Source organism: Zootoca vivipara, chromosome 6, assembly GCF_963506605.1.
Source record: "Zootoca vivipara chromosome 6, rZooViv1.1, whole genome shotgun sequence".
Lineage (NCBI taxonomy): Eukaryota > Metazoa > Chordata > Lepidosauria > Squamata > Lacertidae > Zootoca > Zootoca vivipara.
The window spans coordinates 17,788,597-17,810,711 of record NC_083281.1 but is presented as its reverse complement, the minus strand read 5'-3'; the positions used below and the strand labels follow the sequence as shown (position 1 = coordinate 17,810,711).

At 46.2% G+C, this 22,115-nt stretch overlaps 1 protein-coding gene across 1 annotated transcript in view; it reads left to right on the top strand.

Annotated features, from left to right (window-relative positions):
* The window catches only part of CATSPERG (cation channel sperm associated auxiliary subunit gamma), a 60,001-nt gene extending 38,592 nt beyond the window's left edge, over positions 1-21,409 (top strand). Inside the window, exons 16-30 of the mRNA XM_060275539.1 lie at positions 1,446-1,564; positions 2,275-2,488; positions 8,581-8,643; positions 8,831-9,014; positions 10,551-10,678; positions 11,235-11,315; positions 11,552-11,608; positions 12,866-13,022; positions 13,181-13,217; positions 14,284-14,382; positions 15,523-15,621; positions 17,220-17,312; positions 17,709-17,808; positions 18,825-18,951; positions 20,468-21,409. Of these exons, the coding sequence (XP_060131522.1) occupies positions 1,446-1,564; positions 2,275-2,488; positions 8,581-8,643; positions 8,831-9,014; positions 10,551-10,678; positions 11,235-11,315; positions 11,552-11,608; positions 12,866-13,022; positions 13,181-13,217; positions 14,284-14,382; positions 15,523-15,621; positions 17,220-17,312; positions 17,709-17,808; positions 18,825-18,951; positions 20,468-20,592 (1,683 nt within the window). The 3' untranslated portion in view covers positions 20,593-21,409. The remainder of the gene's footprint in view (positions 1-1,445; positions 1,565-2,274; positions 2,489-8,580; positions 8,644-8,830; positions 9,015-10,550; positions 10,679-11,234; positions 11,316-11,551; positions 11,609-12,865; positions 13,023-13,180; positions 13,218-14,283; positions 14,383-15,522; positions 15,622-17,219; positions 17,313-17,708; positions 17,809-18,824; positions 18,952-20,467) is intronic.
* Positions 21,410-22,115: the final 706 nt, after the last annotated feature.

Below are 22,115 nucleotides of genomic sequence, written 5' to 3'. Positions count from 1 at the left end.
GACTTCCTTTTTTAATCTCCTTCCGTGGCCAATTCCTTTCAATTAAATTAAAAAAAATCTTTCCCTTACCCACGGTGTCCAATGTCTTCAAATCCATTATTTTGGGAAAAATCCATCGCTCCTCCGCTGCCGGCTCGGAGCTACACTCTGTGAGGGTAGCGATTTGCTCGAAAATGGCGCCCGCGACTCTGCACTCCGCTCGCTCTCGGGACTCTTAAAAGAGCTTACCGGGGAGCAGAGTAGTCACTTTGGGGCGCAACCGAGCTCTCACGTCCCCAGAAAGCTCAATGGTTTTTTTATTGGGGGTCTGTGGCGCTCTCGCGGCTCACCCTCCCACAGTGCCAGGAACCTCGGAGCTCGAGGATTCCTCGCCAATCAGGGTTGGCGGTAGACCGGAAGTCTTGAAGACGCTCTCTTGAATCCGGAGTCACCAGTGCTATTTTTCTAGAAAAAGAATGCCAGAACTCTCCATGAATGGTTCCCTTGTTCTCTTATAATGGCAATGGCACCCATGGGACAGGTGCCAGAACTGAGTTCCAGCCGGAAAAAAATCCCTGGATGTCACTGCTGTTTATTATTGAATAAATAATAATAGCTGGCTGAGGCCGAAGCAAGGCCTTGGTGAGATTTAATTAGATATAATTGCCCCAGCTCCAAATAAGTAGCAGAGACATCAGATTAACAGCCGTTGTAAGAGAGCAGTTCTACCCAACTCACCACTGTTGCTCACATCCTAATCTGAAACATTTGGAATTGAAAGTAACACTGGGATGTACAGTCTTGCTCTTGCTCCCATTGCTGTGTTGCTTAGATTCTCATCATATTTGCAAGACCAAGGAGCTGGCCAGCTGCTCAGGTTTGTGGCAAGGTTTTCTTAGCAGCGGCAGAGCTGCTAGGGCAGTTAGGGACCAAAGGTGCACAAACTACCCCAGAAGGAGCATCATGTGTCCCCACCCCGAGGGACTACCCCTCCCCTAACACTCCATACACGTACACAGGGCCGTCTTAAGCATGCCCTGCGCCTTGGCGTGCCGGATCCCTCCAGCGCCCCCCCTGCCCCGTTTCCCAGCTGCACTGCGCCACCCAGCCTGCCGTAGGGCCGGCCCTGGGCCAGGGGGAGCTGCCTGCCCCCTGTTGCGACACCCCTGCGCGCGACAGAGGCGGCCCCAGGCCCGCGCGCCTCTGGAGAGCGGCCTGAAGCTGCTGAACAGCGAAGGCGCATCTGGGGCAGCCTCAGCCGCGCCTCTCAGCGGGCGCAGCGGCGCCCCTGGTGGCCCGGCGCCACCAGGAGCAGGCCTAGAGCCGGCCCTGCACGTACATCCAATTACATTATAGACTTACATCCCATTATGTAACAAAACACTAGAGGAGAGGAGAGAAATTTAGAACGTGTTTTGTGTACCGGATTCCTCTAAATCTGTTAATCCGGGCTTCTTTTCTTTCAGCTGGTTTATTTGGCGGATACTCCAAACACTGGAAGATTAGTCAGAAGGACATTCCCTCTGAGTCATGTCCTTACCTATGACCTGTTGATAACAACCCCTAACAAAGAGATGAGACACGAGTGAGTGGAACACACAAAGTGTGGTGTCATCACTTTTGAACTTGGGATAGATAGGAGGTTTAGATCTAAATCTACAGATTTAATCCTTAATTCATCTCCCACAGTATTATGCCCTGAATTTTTTGGACAGAGGGCAGAAGCTATAGGGCTTGGGGGTTGTGTTTAGAATCTGCTTCTTTGTATGGGAATTTGCAGTCAATAACTTTGCTTGTTTTGGTAAATAAGGGTATGAAGGGGTAAAGACACAAGAGAAGGCAGTGTGTGACATCACTTCCTTTGAGTTCTCTGGTGTGGTAAAGGCAAAAGGGTTTAATCCTTTCTACTTCCCCCTGCTTCAGAACTCATCCCACCATGCTTCTGAGACACAGACACCTGTCTGGTCTCCGCTTCATTTTGAACTAAAATGTGCATTTTGTAATCTAGAAGTAGAATTTGCCTGCCTTGTTTTCATCACTGTTAAACTGCTAGAATCAGGTGCAAGACCTTATGTAGTTAAGCACTATTTAATGCTTAATCTGCAGCCTGTTGCATGATTCTTTTGATTAAGAGGGATAGGGAGAAAATCCAGCCTAAATAAATTGCAACAAGGCTACACTGCCTAGTCTCAGAGTTTCCACTTTAATGCTGCAAGGGGTGGTGTTTTAAGCTCTCCTAACGTTTGAATGTTCTACTCACACACCTATAAAAATCATCCAACTCTTTGTTCTTAGCGGATTGGACTACATCAGATTCGCCCACCATTGCCCGTTTGCTGTTGTGCGCCATGTGAACCTACCTCAACCACAGGAATTCACCCGGATGGAGCATTATTTTGCTATGCCTCCTGAGATTATGGAAAAATCTGGCTTTCATGATGAGAAGTCGCTGATTGTGTACCAGGGACTCGTCTTTCAGCTGCTCCAGTTGCACTCATCTTACCACAGGGTGAGGATCCCTTTTGTTTATTTGTGTGGTTTTTTTTTTTGAGTGGCTGAAAAGTCGCTGGCCTCAGAGCCACCACAAGACACATAAGAGCATAAAGGGGTTAAACCAGGCACCCCCAAACTTTGGCCCTCGAGATGTTTTGGACTACAATTCCCATCATCCCTGACCACTGGTCCTGTTAGCTAGGGATCATGGGAGTTGTAGGACAAAACATCTGGAGGGCTACAGTTTGGGGGTGCCTGGGTTAAACCATAGGCTAAGCCTGGAGAAGAAATGGGTGACCAAGCCTTTGGTATATTTCAGTCCCCTTCATGGATCAATGCCTTGTCGTGGCGAAGGGGCTTGAATAACTCAGAGAAGCTATGAGCTATGCCATGCAGGGCCACCCAAGATGGACAGGTCATAGTGGAGAGTTTTGACTAAACGTGATCCACCTGGAGAAGGAACTGGCAAGCCACTCCAGTATCCCTGCCAAGAAAACTCCATGGACAAAGACAACAGGCATATAAAAGTTATGACGCTGGAAGATGAGCCCCTCAGGTCGGAAGGCGTCCAACATGCTACTGAGGAAGAGCGGAGGACAAGTACAAGTAGATTCAGAGCTGATGAAGCGGCTGGGCCAAAGCCGAAAGGACGCTCAGTTGCGGATATGCCTGGAAGCGAAAGGAAAGTCTGATGCTGTAAAGAAAAATATTGCATAGGAACCTGGAATGTAAGAACCATGAGTGGAGGTAAGCTGGATGTGGTCAAAAATGAGATGACAAGAATAAATATCGACATCCTGGGCATCAGTGAACTAAAATGGAAGGGAATGGGCGAATTCAGTTTGGGTGACTATCATATCTACTACTGTGGGCAAGAATCCCGTAGTAGAAATGGAGTGGCCCTCATAGTCAACAAAAGAGTGGCAAAAGCTGTAATGGGATGCAATCTCAAAAATGACAGAATGATCTTGATACGAATCCAAGGCAGACCTTTTAACATCACAGTAATCCAAGTTTATGCACCAACTACCGGTGTTGAAGAAAGTGAAATTGACCAATTCTATGAAGACCTACAACACCTTCTAGAAATGACACCAAAGAAGGATGTTCTTCTCATTACAGGGGATTGGAATGCTAAAGTAGGGAATCAAGAGATAAAAGGAACAACTGGCAAGTTTGGCCTTGGAGTTCAAAATGAAGCAGGGCAAAGGCTAATAGAGTTCTGTCAAGAGAACAAGCTGGTCATCACAAACACTCTCTTCCAACAACACAAGAGACGACTCTACACATGGATATCACCAAATGGGCAGCATCGAAATCAGATTGATTATATTCTCTGCAGCCAAAGATGGAGAAGCTCTATACAGTCAGCAAAAAGAAGACCTGGAGCTGACTGTAACTCAGATCATCAGCTTCTTATAGCAAAATTCCAGCTTAAACTGAAGAAAGTAGGAAAAACCACTGGGCCAGTAAGTTACAATCTAAATCAAATCCCTTATGAATACACAGTGGAAGTGAGGAACAGGTTCAAGGATTTAGATTTGGTGGACAGAGTGCCTGAAGAACTATGGATGGAGGCTCGTAACATTATACAGGAGGCAGCAACGAAAACCATCCCAAGGAAAAGGAAATGCAAGAAAGTAAAATGGCTGTCCAATGAGGCCTTACAAATAGCGGAGGAGAGGAGGCAAGCAAAATGCGAGGGAGATAGTGAAAGATACAGGAAACTGAATGCAGATTTTCAAAAAATAGCAAGGAGAGACAAGAGGGCCTTCTTAAACGGGCAATGCAAAGAAATAGAGGAAAACAATGAATGGAGAAAAGCAGAGATCTGTTCAAGAAAATTGGAGATATGAAAGGAACATTTTGTACAAAGATTACCATAATAAAGGACAAAAGTGGTAAGGACCTAACAGAAGCAGAAGACATCAAAAAGAGGTGGCAAGAATACACAGAGGAATTATACCAGAAAGATATGGAGGTCTCGTACACCCCAGGTAGTGTGGTTGCTGACCTTGAGCCAGACATCTTGGAGAGTGAAGTCAAATGGGCCTTAGAAAGCATTGCTAATAACAAGGCCAGTGGAAGTGATGATATCCCAGCTGAACTATTTAAAATTTTAAAAGATGATGCTGTTAAGGTGCTACACCCAATATGCCAGCAAGTTTGGAAAACTCAGCAATGGCCAGAGGATTGGAGAAGATCAGTCTACATCCCAATTCCAAAGAAGGGCAGTGCCAAAGAATGCTCCAACTACCGCACAATTGCGCTCATTTCACACGCTAGCAAGGTCATGCTTAAAATTCTACAAGGCAGGCTTAGGCAGTATGTGGACCGAGAACTCCCAGAAGTGCAAGCTGGATTTCGAAGGGGCAGAGGAACCAGAGACCAAATAGCAAACATGCGCTGGATTATGGAGAAAGCTAGAGAGTTCCAGAAAAACGTCTACTTCTGCTTCATTGACTATGCAAAAGCCTTTGACTGTGTCGACCACAGCAAACTATGGCAAGTTCTTAAAGAAATGGGAGTGCCTGATCACCTCATCTGTCTCCTGAGAAATCTCTATGTGGGACAAGAAGCTACAGTTAGAACTGGATATGGAACAACTGAGTGGTTCAAAATTGGGAAAGGAGTACGACAAGGTTGTATATTGTCTCCCTGCTTATTTAACTTATATGCAGAATTCATCATGCGAAAGGCTGGACTAGATGAATCCCAAGCCGGAATTAAGATTGCCGGAAGAAATATCAACAACCTCAGATATGCAGATGACACAACCTTGATGGCAGAAAGCGAGGAGGAATTAAAGAACCTTTTAATGAGGGTGAAAGAGGAGAGCGCAAAATATGGTCTGAAGCTCAACATCAAAAAAACCAAGATCATGGCCACTGGTCCCATCACCTCCTGGCAAATAGAAGGGGAAGAAATGGAGGTAGTGAGAGATTTTACTTTCTTGGGCTCCTTGATCACTGCAGATGGTGACAGCAGTCACGAAATTAAAAGACGCCTGCTTCTTGGGAGAAAAGCAATGACAAACCTAGACAGCATCTTAAAAAGCAGAGACATCACCTTGCCGACAAAGGTCCGCATAGTTCCAGCTATGGTTTTCCCAGTAGTGATGTATGGAAGTGAGAGCTGGACCATAAAGAAGGCTGATCGCCGAAGAATTGATGCTTTTGAATTATGGTGCTGGAGGAGACTCTTGAGAGTCCCATGGACTGCAAGAAGATCAAACCTATCCATTCTGAAGGAAATCAGCCCTGAGTGCTCCCTGGAAGGACAGATCGTGAAGCTGAGGCTCCAATACTTTGGCCACCTAATGAGAAGAGAAGAATCCTTGGAAAAGACCCTGATGTTGGGAAAGATTGAGGGCACTAGGAGAAGGGGACGTCAGAGGACAAGATGGTTGGACAGTGTTCTCGAAGCTACGAACATGAGTTTGACCAAACTGCGGGAGGCAGTGGAAGACAGGAGTGCCTGGCGTGCTATGGTCCATGGGGTCACGAAGAGTCGGACACGACTAAATGACTAAACAACAACAACAACAAGTCTCCATGTGGACTTCAGTATGTAAGGAGCTCTGAGCTAGTCATTCCAGCCTCATGACTTTAACCAGCATCATTTGTTTCATAATAGTAATTAATAAAAACTGTAGTAGTACCGGTAGTAGTAGTAGTAGTAGTAATAATAATAATTTATTTATACCCCGCCCATCTGACTGGGTTTCCCCAACCTGCATACTCTAGCATTATCCCCCTTTATCAATAGTTTAGAAACTTTTACCTTCTGTAACTGCACAGTGTTTTAAATGCCTGTGCATATTTTCTGACCGCTGTATGGAAAAGCACATGAATCTGACCTTTGAATTTTGTAAGTAAACCATTTTATGACTTGCCAAACATGTGGTCTGGCTCTGTGCCAGGGAAGTGGGATAGCTTGTAAAGTGGGACAGCTTGGGGACACAACAGCAGGTACGGCTGGCATGCGTACCTAGTATATGAGAAAGTAAAAGTACATCAAAACTTCCTGAATCATATTGTTGGGAAATCCTTGTATAAGGTCTGGGAAAAATATAAAATCTTATAGAGCCTAAGATGCTCAGGTGGATATCACCAATGGAAGCCCTACTGGTTAAAAGGAAAAACACAGAAGGGAACTGGTTGATGTACCAAACATTACTGAAAGAAGAAGAGAACCAGCTAAAGCTGAATTTTTTTGAAGAAGTAAGAGAATATGTTGTTGACTGGTTCCAATATTATCAATTACTTAAGAGATTTAAAGTGGGCAAAGGAAAAGGCTTTGCTCAAGTTCAGGATTTGAGTTGGACTTAATTAGGACAACAACTAAAGCCCTCTCGAAAGTATACCGACTCCTCTTTGACTGGGAAGTCAAGGAGGAGGACGTCAAACCAACCAAGATTTGGACCATAATATAGAGATGTCTCAGTGGGAAAGTCTTTGGAGGTAAACTGGAAGTTGTTATACTATAAGGGAAAACCTCCAAAAGGTTTTTTACCGATGGCACTTGACACCTTGTAAACTTGCAAAGATTTATAAAAATCTCTCTAATAACTGTTGGAGATGTGGAGAACCTGGCAGGAATACATTACACATGTGGTGGACATGCAGGGAGATTAAACCATTTTGGAATGATATATATTTGAAATTAAAAAGAATTTTGAAAGTGAATATTGCCCCCCCCCAAAAAAAAACCCTGAATCATTCTTATTACGTATTACTGGTTTGGATATCCCCCCCAAAACAAGGAAAATCTTTCTGTATGCCACCACAGCTGCGAAGGTTATAATAGCTACACAGTGGAAAAGCAGATATATACCCACCAGATATGATTGGATACAAAAGCTAACAGAATATGCAGAGTTAGACTACTTATCAGAAAGAATCAAAGATAAATCCCAACAGAATTTGTCTCAAATTGGAACTGTTTTAAGGAATACTTGGAGACCAATTGCTACAATTTAAAAATGGTGACGGCTTTTGAGTAGTTTCTTTAGATAACAATTTTAAAAGGAAAATTGATATATAAGAAAATATTATAAATAAAAAGACAATGGACAAATATAGGCAATAGGTTTTTTAGTAAAAAATGGAAGAGACGGGAAGTCACTTATTTATGAAGAATATTATGATTTCAAAATTACATCCTCCCCGATGTTTGCCAATCTATGATAAAAACAATTATGGACTTACTTTGAAAACAAGAATATGTATAATTGCAAGATGTAAAGTTATGATGTAAAGATATACTTGTGAGTAATAAAGGAAAACTAATAATAATAATACGGGACCCAGGTGGCGCTGTGGTTAAACCACTGAGCCTAGGGCTTGCTGATCAGAAGGTCGGCGGTTCGAATCCCTGTGACGGGGTGAGCTCCCGTTGCTCGGTCCCAGCTCCTGCCAACCTAGCAGTTCGAAAGCACGTCAAAGTGCAAGTAGATAAATAGGAACCGCTACAGCGGGAAGGTAAACGGTGTTTCCATGTGCTGCTCTGGTTTGCCAGAAGCGGCTTTGTCATGCTGGCCACATGACCGGAAGCTGTACGCCGGCTCCCTCGGCCAATAATGCGAGATGAGCGCGCAACCCCAGAGTCGGTCACGACTGGACCTAATGGTCAGGGGTCCCTTTACCTTTACCTTTAATAATAATAATAATAAAAAGTGGGACAGCTTGGGAAGAGCTTCTTGAAGGGGACATTTTGGGACTCGAAAGGGCACATTTCTATGCGGCATGTTTTTGTGATGTTAAATCTCTGCTGGGCTTCTCTTACCAAACTTGGGTCTTGGCTTCCAGGATTCCAACATGTCAGCTTACTGTCTCTCATGCCACCCTCTCTTTTTCTCCAACCCCTGCCTCTTTTCTAGGCCTGGGACTGATTGCAGGAGCTGCCACCATCTGCCACTGCATCCACCCAGATCAGTTGCCATGACCTCTGCTTGGGTGGACCACAGCAGGGAGGTTTCTATGCTGTCCAACACTAAATAAAATTGTATATTATTTCTGCATTTCTAAACAGGTTTTGCTGCTAATTTAGTGATAGTTTCTGTGTCTGTCTTCAAACTCACCCTTACCAATTCTTTTTTCTCCCTAGGCTTATGCTGACCCAGTCCATGACCCCACATGGAGATGGTGGAAGAACAAGAAAGAGGATGCGGTAAGAACAAAAATCTTGAAAAGCATTCTTTAGAAACAACTGCCCTCACCACTCCAAGATTAACATTAACATGGTCTTAAACTTTCTTTTATAAGTAAAAAAAACCTCGCAAAATAAAATGGTTTTGATAGGAAGAGACAAAGAGTGGGGGTGGGGAATGGAAGATGATCAGTTTATTGCTTCCCAGGAATACTACACCTATGTGGCAAGCAACTGGAACACCTCAGCAGGCATCTATGTCGACATGGCCAACTACATCAAGATGTACGATCTGATGTCTGATAACATACTGCCTTCCAAGCTCTACCTGGACAAGAAAACAGAATACAGCTTCTCTGTGTACCTGAGCATGAGAACGACGAAACAGAGCAGTAAGGGGTGTTGAGCCCAGGAACTGCTGTGATGGAGGAAGGGAGGGGTGGATCTGTCATATAAAACACAGCAGTTATAGGGCACCTCCCACACCCAGCTGAGAATGTAATGTTGATATCTACTATGAACTTCCTGTTTCTTGGTCATGTGGTGATATCTAAGGCCACACTCAATGAAGCCATGATTTCAACACCCCACCCCCCCAATAAGGTGTATATATATATATACAGGGAGAGTCCTTTAAAAGAGGCCCCATGGATACAGAGTACACATGTTCCATGGGGCCTCTTTTAAAAGACTCACCTTGTATATATGGATGTGGTAATACGAGTTGGCCTAGGCTATGCTTCCTCCTAATTTTGCCTTGTGGTCCTCCCGGCTTTCGTTCTGACTTCTAAAGTGGTTCTACAGTAGCACAGACATGGAACAACTGAGGGGCTGACAGAAGGGATGTCATGGATTGGCCACACACAAAGGAATGGTGGGAGGAACCAGCTGGGAAACCCCCAAGGGAAGAAGGCTCAGAGCCCAGGGAGTGGTTGTGGAGCAAGGATGAGTGGTCAGAGGGAGCAGAGTGGGAGAAGGAAGCTGAAGAGGCAACAGGGTTTAGTGAGCGGGAAGAGGCGGTGGCAGAGAGCAGTCCAGACATGGAGGCAGAAGCAGATGCTGGAGAGGAGGGAGGGGCAAGAAGCAGAGATGGGTCAGGCTGGTGAAGAAGCCAGTGTATCTCCCCCTCTTGCGGTGACCAGCTCTCCTCCCATGACTCCCAGAACCTGAAGAGGGAGGAGCAGAGACAAACAAGGCAGAGAAGTCTCTGATTGCTTGGGAAGGACCCGGGGTAGGAGGCAGTGTAGGCCACTGTGGGAAGGCAGGGACCTTCAGTCCTTGTAACTGCCTCATTGGGGCAAGATCTAACGGGAAGAGTTGCTGTGCTCCCTAGGCCTGGTCTCTGGAGCTCTTTGTTTCTTTGAATCAAGAGTTAACCATGTGACACCATGTGAGTTTTGACTGACCTGCTCCTGGCACCCCACCCCTGTTGGGAGAGGTCGCCAAGAAAACCGTGATCACAGGTTTTCTTCTCAACAGTGTTATTTGTTTATAAGATTTATGTTCCATCCCTCTTCCCGGGATCTTACGGTGGGCCACAACAATTCAAAAAACAATAAGAACAAAACGGAATACAGTTTACTAGAATGGAATGAATACAGTCATCCTCTGCCTAGTAAATATATCAGAAAGAATAGCCATGTGACTCAGTAGACAGACAAATAGCCCTCAGACTCAAAGCAATCTGCTCAAAAAGCCTGGTGGAAAATGAGTCTTCTGCTGGTGCCGAAAGATAACCAACTTTGGCATCAGTCAGAGCTCAAAGGAATAGCTGGGGTGCTACTGCCAAGAAGTAGGAGGGGTCACATCTCACATGGTTGCTGCATGCCCAATGAGAAGAATATTCATGGCAAGCACCAACATTCTGTTCCACATGTACATGCCCTATTCTTTTACATTGGCTGATAGTTTTTTCATTTTGCTTGCAGTGGGGGAGTCAGCAGATGAAAATTCTCTCCAAAACATATGGCTCACTCTCATCTTATCCCATCCCGAATATATTCATGCAAACCTACAGAGGCAAGAGCTCATCAGCAGAGGTTCAGTACTGTATGAGGTAAGGGCCTCTCATATCCTAGATGATGAAATGAGGCAAAATCCTCCTTGAAAAGTCAGAAATGCAGGCCTGCTCCGATCAGCAGGCCTGATCCTATCAGCATTTTGAAATGTGAGAAACCTGAACCCCATTCTTATTTTGAGACATATTTGAAACTATGTTTCTGCAAAATTTCTGGCATCTCTGAGCATATACAGAGTGCCTTTCTGCAAGTGCCACCCCAGTCTCTTAGCTTTGTGTGATTCCAGGGGTTCCAGGCGCTTACCCAAGGTTCAGTTTCCTCGGAATGTGATGTCTTTATGTCATATATAGCTTATTTACACACATATACATCCTGAGTCTATAATGGAAGAGCTTATAGTATGATTTATAGCCTCTCTTCCAGGATGGAATACAAAGATATATGTTAAATAGACTTCCAGTTCAGCGCAGCCATCGATCTGAGTGGCTCATAGGGGGAAATGCCATTAGAGAGCTGGTTTCCTATTAAAACTTATTCCATTTTAAACTCCTATTTCTTTTGCACCACTGCATCTCTTCGTCCTCACAACAACAGATAGAACTTCATGACAAAGGCGTTTACCCATATCAGGAGCTGAGTGGGAAGAACCTTCTGAAGAGTTCTCTTGGCTTACAGGTAAGAATACAGTCTTTGCTGAAGTTCCATGGTCTTGTCTTCTATCACAAAATTGTTGCTCTTGGGCTAGGATAGGCCACCTGGTGGCGCTTCAGTGTACCAAAGGTGGCACATGAAATCAGTCTCCTGCCACACTGCTTCTTGCTTCTGATCTGTTGAGTTGTACTCCTCTGCTACAAGTGGCTAGAATTTGCCTTTCCCCTGACATTTGCTTGGCTTGTATTTACTTTCCCCAGGTTGCGCACGCTGCAATGAACTGCTATGAGTACACATCCACCGGACCACGGATAAGGGTAAGGGTGGCTTGGATTGCTTGAAGGGAAGATAATTTCTCTCAATTCTCTCCTCCTGATAGCAGATCCGGAGGAGGCAGTTGGCACCTGATACTCATCCCTCCCCACTATGGTACTTGACCCCAGCTTCCTGTACCAATGCTGAAAATTATTGAAAGCTTGTCTGGGAGAAGCTGAGTAATTCTGGAAAGGCAGCTTGTTTGGCATGAATAGTCTTCCTCTGCAGCCTACAGCTGGGGGAATTGTTTAGAGGTGTGGCGGCCACCTTGACTGGCCTTGCTTTTGTGCCTTTGTTGAGTGGCAAATTAAGCAAGCCATGTTTTTCTTCTTCATACTGTGGCATAGTGTGAGGGGGGCTGTGGTCTCAGGTGCAGAATTCTGAGGGGGCACAACCTGGCGCCCTTATGACAAGGCCACATGGCTGCTATCTTTTGGAGCCACGGGGAGGTGAGCCGCACCCGAATGGTGGTGCCTCTTTCTCCTCATGGCCGGCTAAGGGGTGCTCACCCCTGGGCAGAAATGGAGTCTGGACTTTTCTGGCCTACTCCACTCCTTCCCCAGTGCCTCCCTTGGTTGAGGCATGTGCCCTGCAGCAGGAGCATAGGAGAGCTTCCCGCTCACCTGGGACCCACTGGCCCCCACCCTTGTGCTGTGCAGCCAAGGACAGGTAAAAGGATGCACTTGGCACCTCAGCCTTGTCTCCACTGCCCTCCTCCTTGGCCTGCTGTAGCTGCGGCTCTGGTGCTGCTGAGACATCACCAAGCCAGCCAAGGATCATCAGCCGCCGCTCCTACCAGGAGCTTACCAAGCTGAGAGGGTAAGCACTGGGACAAGCAGGCAACCTTTGTGAGGAGCGGCCACCGCAGGGGCGCAACAAAGTCTGTCTGTTGCTTCCTGTGCGACACCTGCCAGGAGGTGCAATCCTTGCCTTGCCTTGCCTTGGAAAAAAATAAAAATAAAATTCCTGCAGGCCAGACTTCGGTTCCAAGGCAGAGGAGCAGAACTAGTACAAAAACGTGGTGAGTCCTATCAGGTGTATTCTAGGGAACCCTTCATGAAGGTCAAGGTGAAGGGACCATAGGCATTGACTGAGGGGTCCTCCAAGGAGATGCCTATCCAAATTATCCTCTGCAATATGCAGGGATTCCACAGCAGACACCGAGGTGAAAAGGGGTCCTTTTAAGAGAGGGAGTTTGCAATCCAGTGTTCTAAAGAAAAAAAGGCCACTTCTCTTTTCCACTTTACTTGCCCCCACAGGGCAGTTATGTGTCAACTGTCTACATTGGATGTCCCCCAGGCAAGAGGCTTGCTTTTGACATTACTTCCACTAGGAATGAGACTGCCTTCAAGAACAAACGCTACTTCGATTGTATCGTAAAAGACCCTGAGATGCCTTGCTTCTCCTTCAATGATGGTAAGGCTGGGGTGAAGTGGGGTGTCTGGGTGGGTCAGATCTGTGAGGCTTAGAGATGAAGTTAATTAAGGAATGATGGATGCCAGGCAGAAGACAGATGGTGATACCACACCTGCTTGATTCATTTGCAGTATTTTACCCTTCTTTTTTGATCCAAGATATGGTGACAGGAGACTCAGGACGTTTCAATGGAAGGTAAGGGCTGAGCTGTGCTTTTGATGGCATTTTGTCGCTTTGCTGAACTGAAAACAGTGGACCTCCACTGAGCATATTATTCAAAGGCTGGGGGGAGGGTAAGATGGAGGCACCTAGGTCAATGCCAGGGTGCCCAGGCCTTGGGGCCGGTATAACCCAAGAAGTTTGCGCTGGGAGCTGAAGGCCAATCAGAGGAAACCCTGTTGTTGCTAGGGATGGAGAGAGAAGACTGTTTCTGGTCCCTTCCATTTTTGTAGGGGTTCAAAAGCCCATTCCATCCCAAGTCCACATTAATTTGCAAATCTGCACCTAGATATGTTTTTAATACGTTTTCTCAAAATTTGATGCATTTTCTTTTTGAACTGAGAACTGCATCGTGAACCCTGGAGAGGTGTGGTATCTGAATGATGACTAACTTTTGATCTGCACCTTAGTTTGAGTGGTGTTGATTGAGTCAGTTTGTATCAAAACACACCAAGAACAAATTCCTCAAGAGTCCTAGTTGCTATGTGACACCCTTGAAGGCAAGAGAACTGTCTGGCAGGTATACATTTGTACTAACAGTAGACCCCAACTGATCTAGCATTACGGCTAAGGAAATGGCCGGGAAACGTGAAATCTCACCTCTGCCTTGAGCTCAGCTTGATGGCCAGAGGCAAGTCTTCACTTAATAGGACACACAGGAGATCCATGAATAGGATCTCCTAATTTTTTTTAAAGGAAAAGGTACCTGGGAGGATTGTGGTGGCCCACGTACCAACATGCCCAGAGGAAATGGGTTATCTCGACCCATTTTAATTTGGTTTCGGGCCTAGGAATGGCTCTAAAACTGCCCTGGTTGGCAACCTTTATCAGGCAAGATATAGAAGGAAATGCTCTTGTTGATTTTCCCCGACCTCTCAGTGACTGGTATCCTCTGGGAGTGGGTCCCCGGCTTCTGCCAATATCCTTGCTGTGATAAGAGAATTGGCAGTTTTGTCCCAGCTGTTTGTGAATGGATGTGGTTTTATTTTTAACTGTTAAAGCTTGTGCAAACTCACCTCCATCTTGCTTATTCTGCTGGCAGCTACATCTTCAGAGTAATTGGTGGGGGACCATTTTCGATAGACCAAATCAGATACTTCAGTGAGGAAGAGATCTTTAACTACAACACAGTGAATGGCAGGTGACCACATTTTGCAGACTCTCACAGTGCCTAGCATTGTGACTGTAGCTGTTTAGTATCTATTCTTATTCAAATGCTGTTTAGTATCTAGTCTTATTCAAATGCAACATTTTTAGTCAGTTTTAAAGACCCCCATTTGGGGCCAGTCTTTCCAAGCCTGCGTACCAGAGCATGTGAACATGCCCACATAAGAAAAGTGCTGGTTTGCCATATGAGAGCGAGAGTGAGAGAGCACAATTAAATAATCACAGGCTCCTGTGGTCCCCCAACTGCCTATGCACAGAGGAGGCTGCTCCTCCAGCTGGTTCACTCCTTCCAGATGATTAAGGAGAAGGAATACCTCAGCAGTGCTAAATGGCCCTAGTGCAGAAGCAGCCAATGGCTGCCTTCTCAGAATTGTGGACAGAGGAAACTGCCTCATACTGTGTCAGACCATTGGATTATTCAGTCCAGGGACTGGGGACTTTGCTGAATTCTGATGACATCTGGAGGGCCACAGGTTCCCCATGCTCTAGCCCACTATTGCCAGTGCACTCTGACTGGCAGTGTCTAAGGAAGGGGGAATCTTTCCTGGTCCTTCTTCCTGTAACCATTTAACTGGAGATATCATTGCTCAGACCTGGACCCTTTTGAATATGAGGCATGTGCTCTGCCTACTGATCTGCGGCCCCTTGGGTTGTGACTTACAAAAAGCTGTTTGTCTGGTCTGTGATGAGAATTGCCTCCAGTCTGGGGGATAGAGCAGAGAAATAGCTGTGAGTTGCAGTGTTTTTTTAAAAAAAATGTTTAGGGGTACTCTCAAGAAAGCCACCATTTTATTGTTCAAATCGGGGGGAAATAAATACAATAAATGGACAAAAGTACAAAGATTCACAAAATGTTTCGGGGTTTGCATACCCCTGCATACTCCCCCCCCCCCCCGAAAAAAGCACTGGTGAGCTGTAAGAGATTTGATTCCCCTCCTTTCTATTTTGAAGCTGATAATGAGCCATAGCTGATTAACATAGGAATGTAATAGCTGGCAAGGGTGGGTGGGTAACAACGGGCTATTAAGGATGTGAGTGGCCTGGTAACCACTTTAGACTTACTTGCAAAGCTTAACTGTCTTCATTCATGCTTGATTTCATATTCTCTTTCCAGTGAAACATCAAGTCTGATCTGGCTTAGGGCTGACCTAAAAGAAGTAAAAGTTAATTCCGAAGGTTTCCATATCCTCTCTCAAGCCGAGTCTGGGATTTTGTAAGGAAACATTTGCTGTGTCTTTGGATGTGGCTGTCAGTTTCTGATCTCAAATCTTCCAAATTCTTCTTCCCAAATGAAATATGCAATTTGGTTGGCAATAAAACATAAGAAGAGCTGTGCTGAATCAGGCCAAAGTCCTGTCTAGTCCAGCTTCAGATTGTCATGGGGCCAACCCAGTGGACTTGGAAGCCTTCAAGCAGGGTTAGGGTTGTGGCAATTTCTCCACTTGTGCTTTCCAGCAACTGGCATTCAGAGACACATTTGTCTCCAACGGTGGACATGTAACATAGCTGTTGTGGCTAGTAGCCACTGAATTTGCCCCATCCCCTTTTAAAACCATCAAAGTCAGTGGACATCGCTACCGGTACATCGGGTGGGAACAAGTTTAACCCTGTGCTGTGTGAAGAAGGCCTTTCTTTTGCCTGTCCTGAATCAGCTTCCTTGGATGTCCACAAGTTCTAGTGTTATGAGAGAGGGAGAAAAACTCCTCTGTCTACTTTCTCCAAGCCATGCCCAGTTTCATGTACCTCTTATTATGTCCCTGCCTCTTACTTGCCTTTTTCCCAATTTAAAAAGGCTTTAAAGTTGTCAACCTTCCTCACAGGGAAATTGTTCCAACCCCTAGATCATTTTGGTTATCCTTCTCTAAACCTGTTACAGCTCTTTTGTTGTTTAGTTGTTTAGTCGTGTCCGACTCTTCTTGACCCCATGGACCAGAGCACGCCGGGCACTTCTGTCTTCCACTGCCTCCCGCAGTTTGGTCAAACTCAAGTTGGTAGCTTTGAGAACACTGTCCAACCATCTCGTCCTCTGTCGTCCCCTTCTCCTTGTGCCCTCAATCTTTCCCAACATCAGGGTCCTTTTCATGGAGTCTTCTCTTCTCATGAGGTGGTCAAAGTATTGGAGCTCTACCAGCTCTACCAGTATCCTTTTTGAGGACATAAGCTTTATTTCCCTTCTATTTCTCTCTCCTTTGGGTCATCTGCCATCTGTAAAAAAAGTACAGTAAAGGTAAAGGACCCCTGGGCAGTTAAGTCCAGTCAAAGGCGACTATAGGGTTGTGGCGCTCATCTCCGCTTTCAGGCTGAGGGAGCTGGTGTTTGTCCACAGACAGCTTTCCGGGTCGTGTCCAGCATGACTAAACCACTTTATTGGTTCCTACCTAGGGACATTAATTGAAACAGCCTACCATGTAAGACGTTGGGACGCGGGTGGCACTGTGGGTTAAACCACAGAGCCTAGGGCTTGCCGATCAGAAGGTCGGCAGTTCGAATCCCCGCGACGGGGTGAGCTCCTGTTGCTCGGTCCCAGCTCCTGCCAACCTAGCAGTTCGAAAGCACGTCAAAGTGCAAGTAGATAAATAAGTACCACCACAGCAGGAAGTTAAACGGCATTTCCATGTGCTGCTCTGGTTCGCCAGAAGTGGCTTTGTCATGCTGGCCACATGACCTGGAAGCTGTACGTCGGCTCCCTTGGCCAGTAACGCGAGATGAGCGCCGCAACCCCAGTGTTGGTCACGACTGGACCTAATGGTCAGGGGCCCCTTTACCTTTACCATGTAAGACATCAGAGGCAAAATCCCTTTCCTCCCACAGGTGGGTTTGCCAGAAGAATTCTCCATGCTATGATATTGTCCCTAACGGTCTGAGTGCTCCTGATTATTTCTTTGTGGTGGAAGTATCAAACAGGTAGGTGCGAGTTTTTAAAATGAGTTTGGTTCATTTAAAAAAGAATTAAATTGATTTACAATTGAACTGAATTACAGTATACTGATAGGCTGCCTTTCAGCCATAATAACTCCAGAGCCCAAGTTAAAACAATTCATAATCCAAAGGTGGTGTTCAACTTGAGTTTTACACAGACTAGACTCATTGAAATGAATGGCCTTACTTAGTCATGGAGATGGGAGTAAGTACCGCTCTGCAAGCATGGAGAAGAAACATGGTTTGGAAGGTACTGGACCAGGAGATGAAAGATGTGAGAAACCAGGAAGAGCCTACGTAAAGCACTGGGAGAGTAAAGCACTGAAGCTGGCCTGCTCAGACCCGTAGTCAACTGACATCCTCCCTCTTTTGCTTCCATAGGGGTGTAGACGAAACCACCTACTGTGATTATGCCTTGGAGTTCATTCTCCATGTCCATGGCTTGCGCCTCAGCCCCACCCGGGCCATCTTTCTCTTGAAGGTAACAGCCGCCATGCCTTGAGCATCCTCATTCTTTCTGTATGGAATGAAAAGGCCTTTGCTTGACGACCAAAAGGACATCAGGGTCAACACCATGCAAGTCTCCCTGTAGAGGGCATATATGGAGTGCTACACTTGAAGCCCACCCCCCCGGCCTGGCCATCTAGTCATGATGGACCCTCTATACTTCAGGGGGGCTCTGGTGATGGCCAGCTTCATGTGGAATAAAGTGGCCCTATGGATACCTAAGTTCAAAGTCCTTCAGGCTATAAAGACGGGAACCAGTTGTGCTTGTACCATAGCACCGTAGAAGACTGAATTGAGATTTAAAGCAATGCTGTGTTCTACCTCCACTAATGAAGGCAGTATGCCTCTGAAAACCAGTTGCTGGGAATCACAAATGGGGCAAATTCTGTTGTCCTGCCTGGGGGCTTCCCACTGGCATCTGTTTGGCCAGAGTATAGAATTGTTCTTCTCACCATGGCCAACCAAATATCCCTGGGAAGCCCGCAAGCAAGCATAGGAGTTGCCTCCCCACTTGTGATTCAAAACAAATGGTATTTGGAGGCTGGTTGCCTCCAACAGTGGAGGTAGAACATATCCGCCGTGACCAGTGCCCACTGACAGCCTTATCCTGCATAAATTTCCCTACCCTTTTTAAAAGTTGGTGGCCATCAGTATGTCTTGTGGAAGTGAATTCTGCCGTGGGAACAAATTCCATAGTTCTTACCACGCTTTGTGCCATTTTGGAAAAGGGAAGCAGAATGGCAGGGAGTGAGAATAGCTGGCCTAACCCAAACAGAAACAATCATTCTATGAGGGAGAACACACTGCAACACTCCCATTGGTTTTATCTTTTGCTAGCCTGAATAACCTTCATCCACAGAAGGGAATGAACATTCTTGCTCCCTCCTAGCAATTTTTGAGGTTTCTGTTCACAATTGTATTGTGAGCAATATTCCTAACAATTAGGAATTAACAACCAACTTCTCTCTCCCCCCCCCCCCCCGCTCCAAGGTTACAGTAGCCATCATCTTTGGCTTGCTTCTTCTATACATTGTGGTTTACATCGCGGGCCCCTTGGCCAAGACCTTATTCAACAAAACATTCCGGAGATTGGAGGAAGCTTTTGCTATGCGAATGGGTGAGTTGGCAACAAGCAGGGGCACTAAGGAGGACAAAACCTCATTGAGACTTCTGTTAGGGAAGCATCTGGTAGGGAAAATGTGATCTCTTAGCAGGAAGGCCAATACTTTTTGGTTTGCCTTATGGAATTAGGTCTGCCAGTCCCATCAACATGGGAATATGTCATTTGTATCTTGAGGAGGCAGGGATATGGCTAATCCTAACTCACCAAGAGGGGAGAGGAGAGGAGGCTGAGGGAACACATCACAAGAAAGGGTGTTGGAAAAGGGGTAAGGTGCTGCCAGCTCTGCAGGCAAGGGGTGACATAGCTGGGCTTCTGAGGCTCAGAGCGTGTTTCCCCACAGGGTTGCTGCAGAAAGAATGTACAGCGGTATCTCGCTAGACGAACGCCTCATGGCACGAAAAAATCGCAAGACGAAAACGTTTTGCAATTTTTTGGCAGACTTGCAAGATGAAGTTTTCTATGGCTGTGCCATAGAAAACTTCGCAAGACGAAGCAGGGCGCTGTGAGGAGGAGAAAGTCAGACCGAGCCTCCTCCGGGAAGCCCGTCCGCCTCATGCTTCCGCTGCTGCCATCGCCCGGCCTGGCGATTGGCGCCGCCGCACCGAAACGGCCGCCGAGCAGCAGCCGGATCCCCCCTCACTTTCACCTTAAGCCACCTGCGCGCGAACGGGAAAGGCCAACCACACACACAGCCTGTCTGCCTGCCTGCGAACGGGCTGTCTGGTTGGGCACGAGGGTCTGGCTGCTGGGGAAGGAGGGAGGGAGCCTCTGCCTGGCCCTCCTCCTGCTTCCCCCTCCCCAGAGCCTTAAAACCTCCGGAGCGGCCGTGGCACTTGGGTGCAATGTGGCTGCTGTGGCTGCTCCTGGGCTTGGAGGGTGAGTCGGGGTTTGTGAGCACTGGATTGCACCTTAAGCTGCTTTGCTATGGCACCATTTCATTGAAAGGAGAGCTTTTTTTGCCCATAAGAACGCATTAATTAAATTTCAATGTGTTGCTATGGGAAACCGCACTTCGCAAGACGAAATTTTCACAAAACAAAATGACTCGTGGACCGAATTAATTTCATCTTGCGAGGTACCACTATAGTTGGTCAAGGGAGCCGTGGACTCAAAAAGGTTGACAACCTCTGCCCTAAACTCTTGGAAAGGGCATATTCAGTGTAGGAGAGGCTGGGGCAGTGCAAACAGGAATGAAGTAGAAAGAGTGAACAATCTCCTGTCAGTTGTGGATTTTTGAGGAGATCCTCATGGGAGCCATTGGTGACCCTTGGCCTATGGTCACCTAATGATTTAGCTCAACTATACTAAGGCAGGCAGGCACACTTTCACAGATGCCATACCAGGCCTGCCTCCCTCTTTCCTTGCTTTGCTAGTCCCAAAACTGGGACTAAGCATGCTCCATGGAACCAGTTTAACAGTCAACACATTCAGCCTCTCAGCTTCTTGTGAGTTACATCTTCATCTATTTCTGGAACCATTTGAATCTCTCTCTCTCTCTTTTTGCTGCCAGAATCCAGCCTCACCTTCTCATCTTCGTTCACCAGTCAAGGATCCTTGCAGCACTTGGCCTCTGAACTCAGCCGGAGCAGTACACCACAATCCAAAGGGCCTCCTCCCCAGTCAAAACCACGCTAATGTCAGCTACATCTTCCAGGCCCTTTCTGCCATTAGCCATGCACTGTCTGGGTGCACCATCCCTCTGTGATTCTCCTTTCTCTGATTGTCTTGCAAAGGGCTCCTCTTTGCTTGCAGTGTCCTGACACGGAGGAAACAACAGCCACCTTGGACATAACAACTGAATGACCTCTGAATCACAAAGCCTTAAAAAAAAAAACATACACACACACAAAATACCACAGCATGCTGGGGCCAGGCACATAGCTTGTTTGTAGATGATCCCAGGAAGCGAATATAAGAGATATGGAAGGCCACAATATGGTCTGTGAGCAAGTTTTTCAGTTGGCCCATTTGCAAGATGCATGGGAAAGAGCGACTGGAAACCATTCCAGAAATCTGTGTCAGTAAAACCACTAAGACCAGTTGGTGGGCGATATCCAGAGACTACACAGTTTCAACTATATCACCCTAGGCAGCACCTTTTTGCTATTCCTCAAACCCCTGATGCCCTGATGCTTTCTCAGCTGCTGTGTATCATCAGCTGAGGCGGCAGGCCAACTTAACAAACAAAAAACAAAATAAAACCTTATTGATCCACCTTACACATGACAAGTGCCTGATCCTCTACATGAAACTCCAGGCTTGTTTTCAGCTTAACATCTGCCTGTGTAGAGGCAGTTTGTGAATGAATGGAAAGCCATTGCACGTTTTCCCAGTCATTACTTTAAAAAGGAGGCAGATAACCCTTTATACAAATTTTCTTATCTGTCCACTTAATGTTGTTGTTAGTTTTTGATGTTGTTCCAAGACGTTTCATAGTTCATTAAACATTTGGTTGCTGTGCAATTTGTTTGGTTGATAAGGAGTATCTTTTGTCCTCCAGTGAGTGAAGAACATAAAGTGGAAAGCCATCATCTTCTCATTGCACAGGTCTGACCTATGTGCATGTATTGACACACACACAGACATCCCAGCCAGGACAGGAGCAGGGATTCCCCCCCCCTCTTGTGCACTCCCACAAGGACTGAGCAATCCATGAATTTAAAAGCATGCAAGTATTTTATAGGCAAATTCTTGGGGATCAGGAAAAAACTGCAAGAGGGTTAACTTGCAAGGTGGAAGGGGATAAAGAGGGGAGAATATCAGGCTCAGTTCGCATTTTCTTCCACCTTGTAATCTGGTATTAAAATGGAGAGAAGAAGAAATCATGCAGAAATTCTGAGAGCAGCTCTGTCCCTCACAAGGGGCTCTAAATTAATCTTTGCTGACCTCCACTGAAAGCTGCTCAGGACAGAGGTTGCCTGCATGCCATACATTTAAATCACACAACTTCCCTAAAATAATTCTGGGAACCATAGCTTTTAAAGGGTGCTGGGAATCTAGCTGTGGGAATGTTCAGGAATGTGGATGAGGAGATATTGTTTAATATGTCCTACCCCTGCTTGCGCTTGCAAGCACCAAACTTTAGCAGAGTAAAAACATTCCCCTTTTGCAAAATGCACAGCAGAAAAGCGTTTGCGTTTGCGCAGGCTTGATTTAAG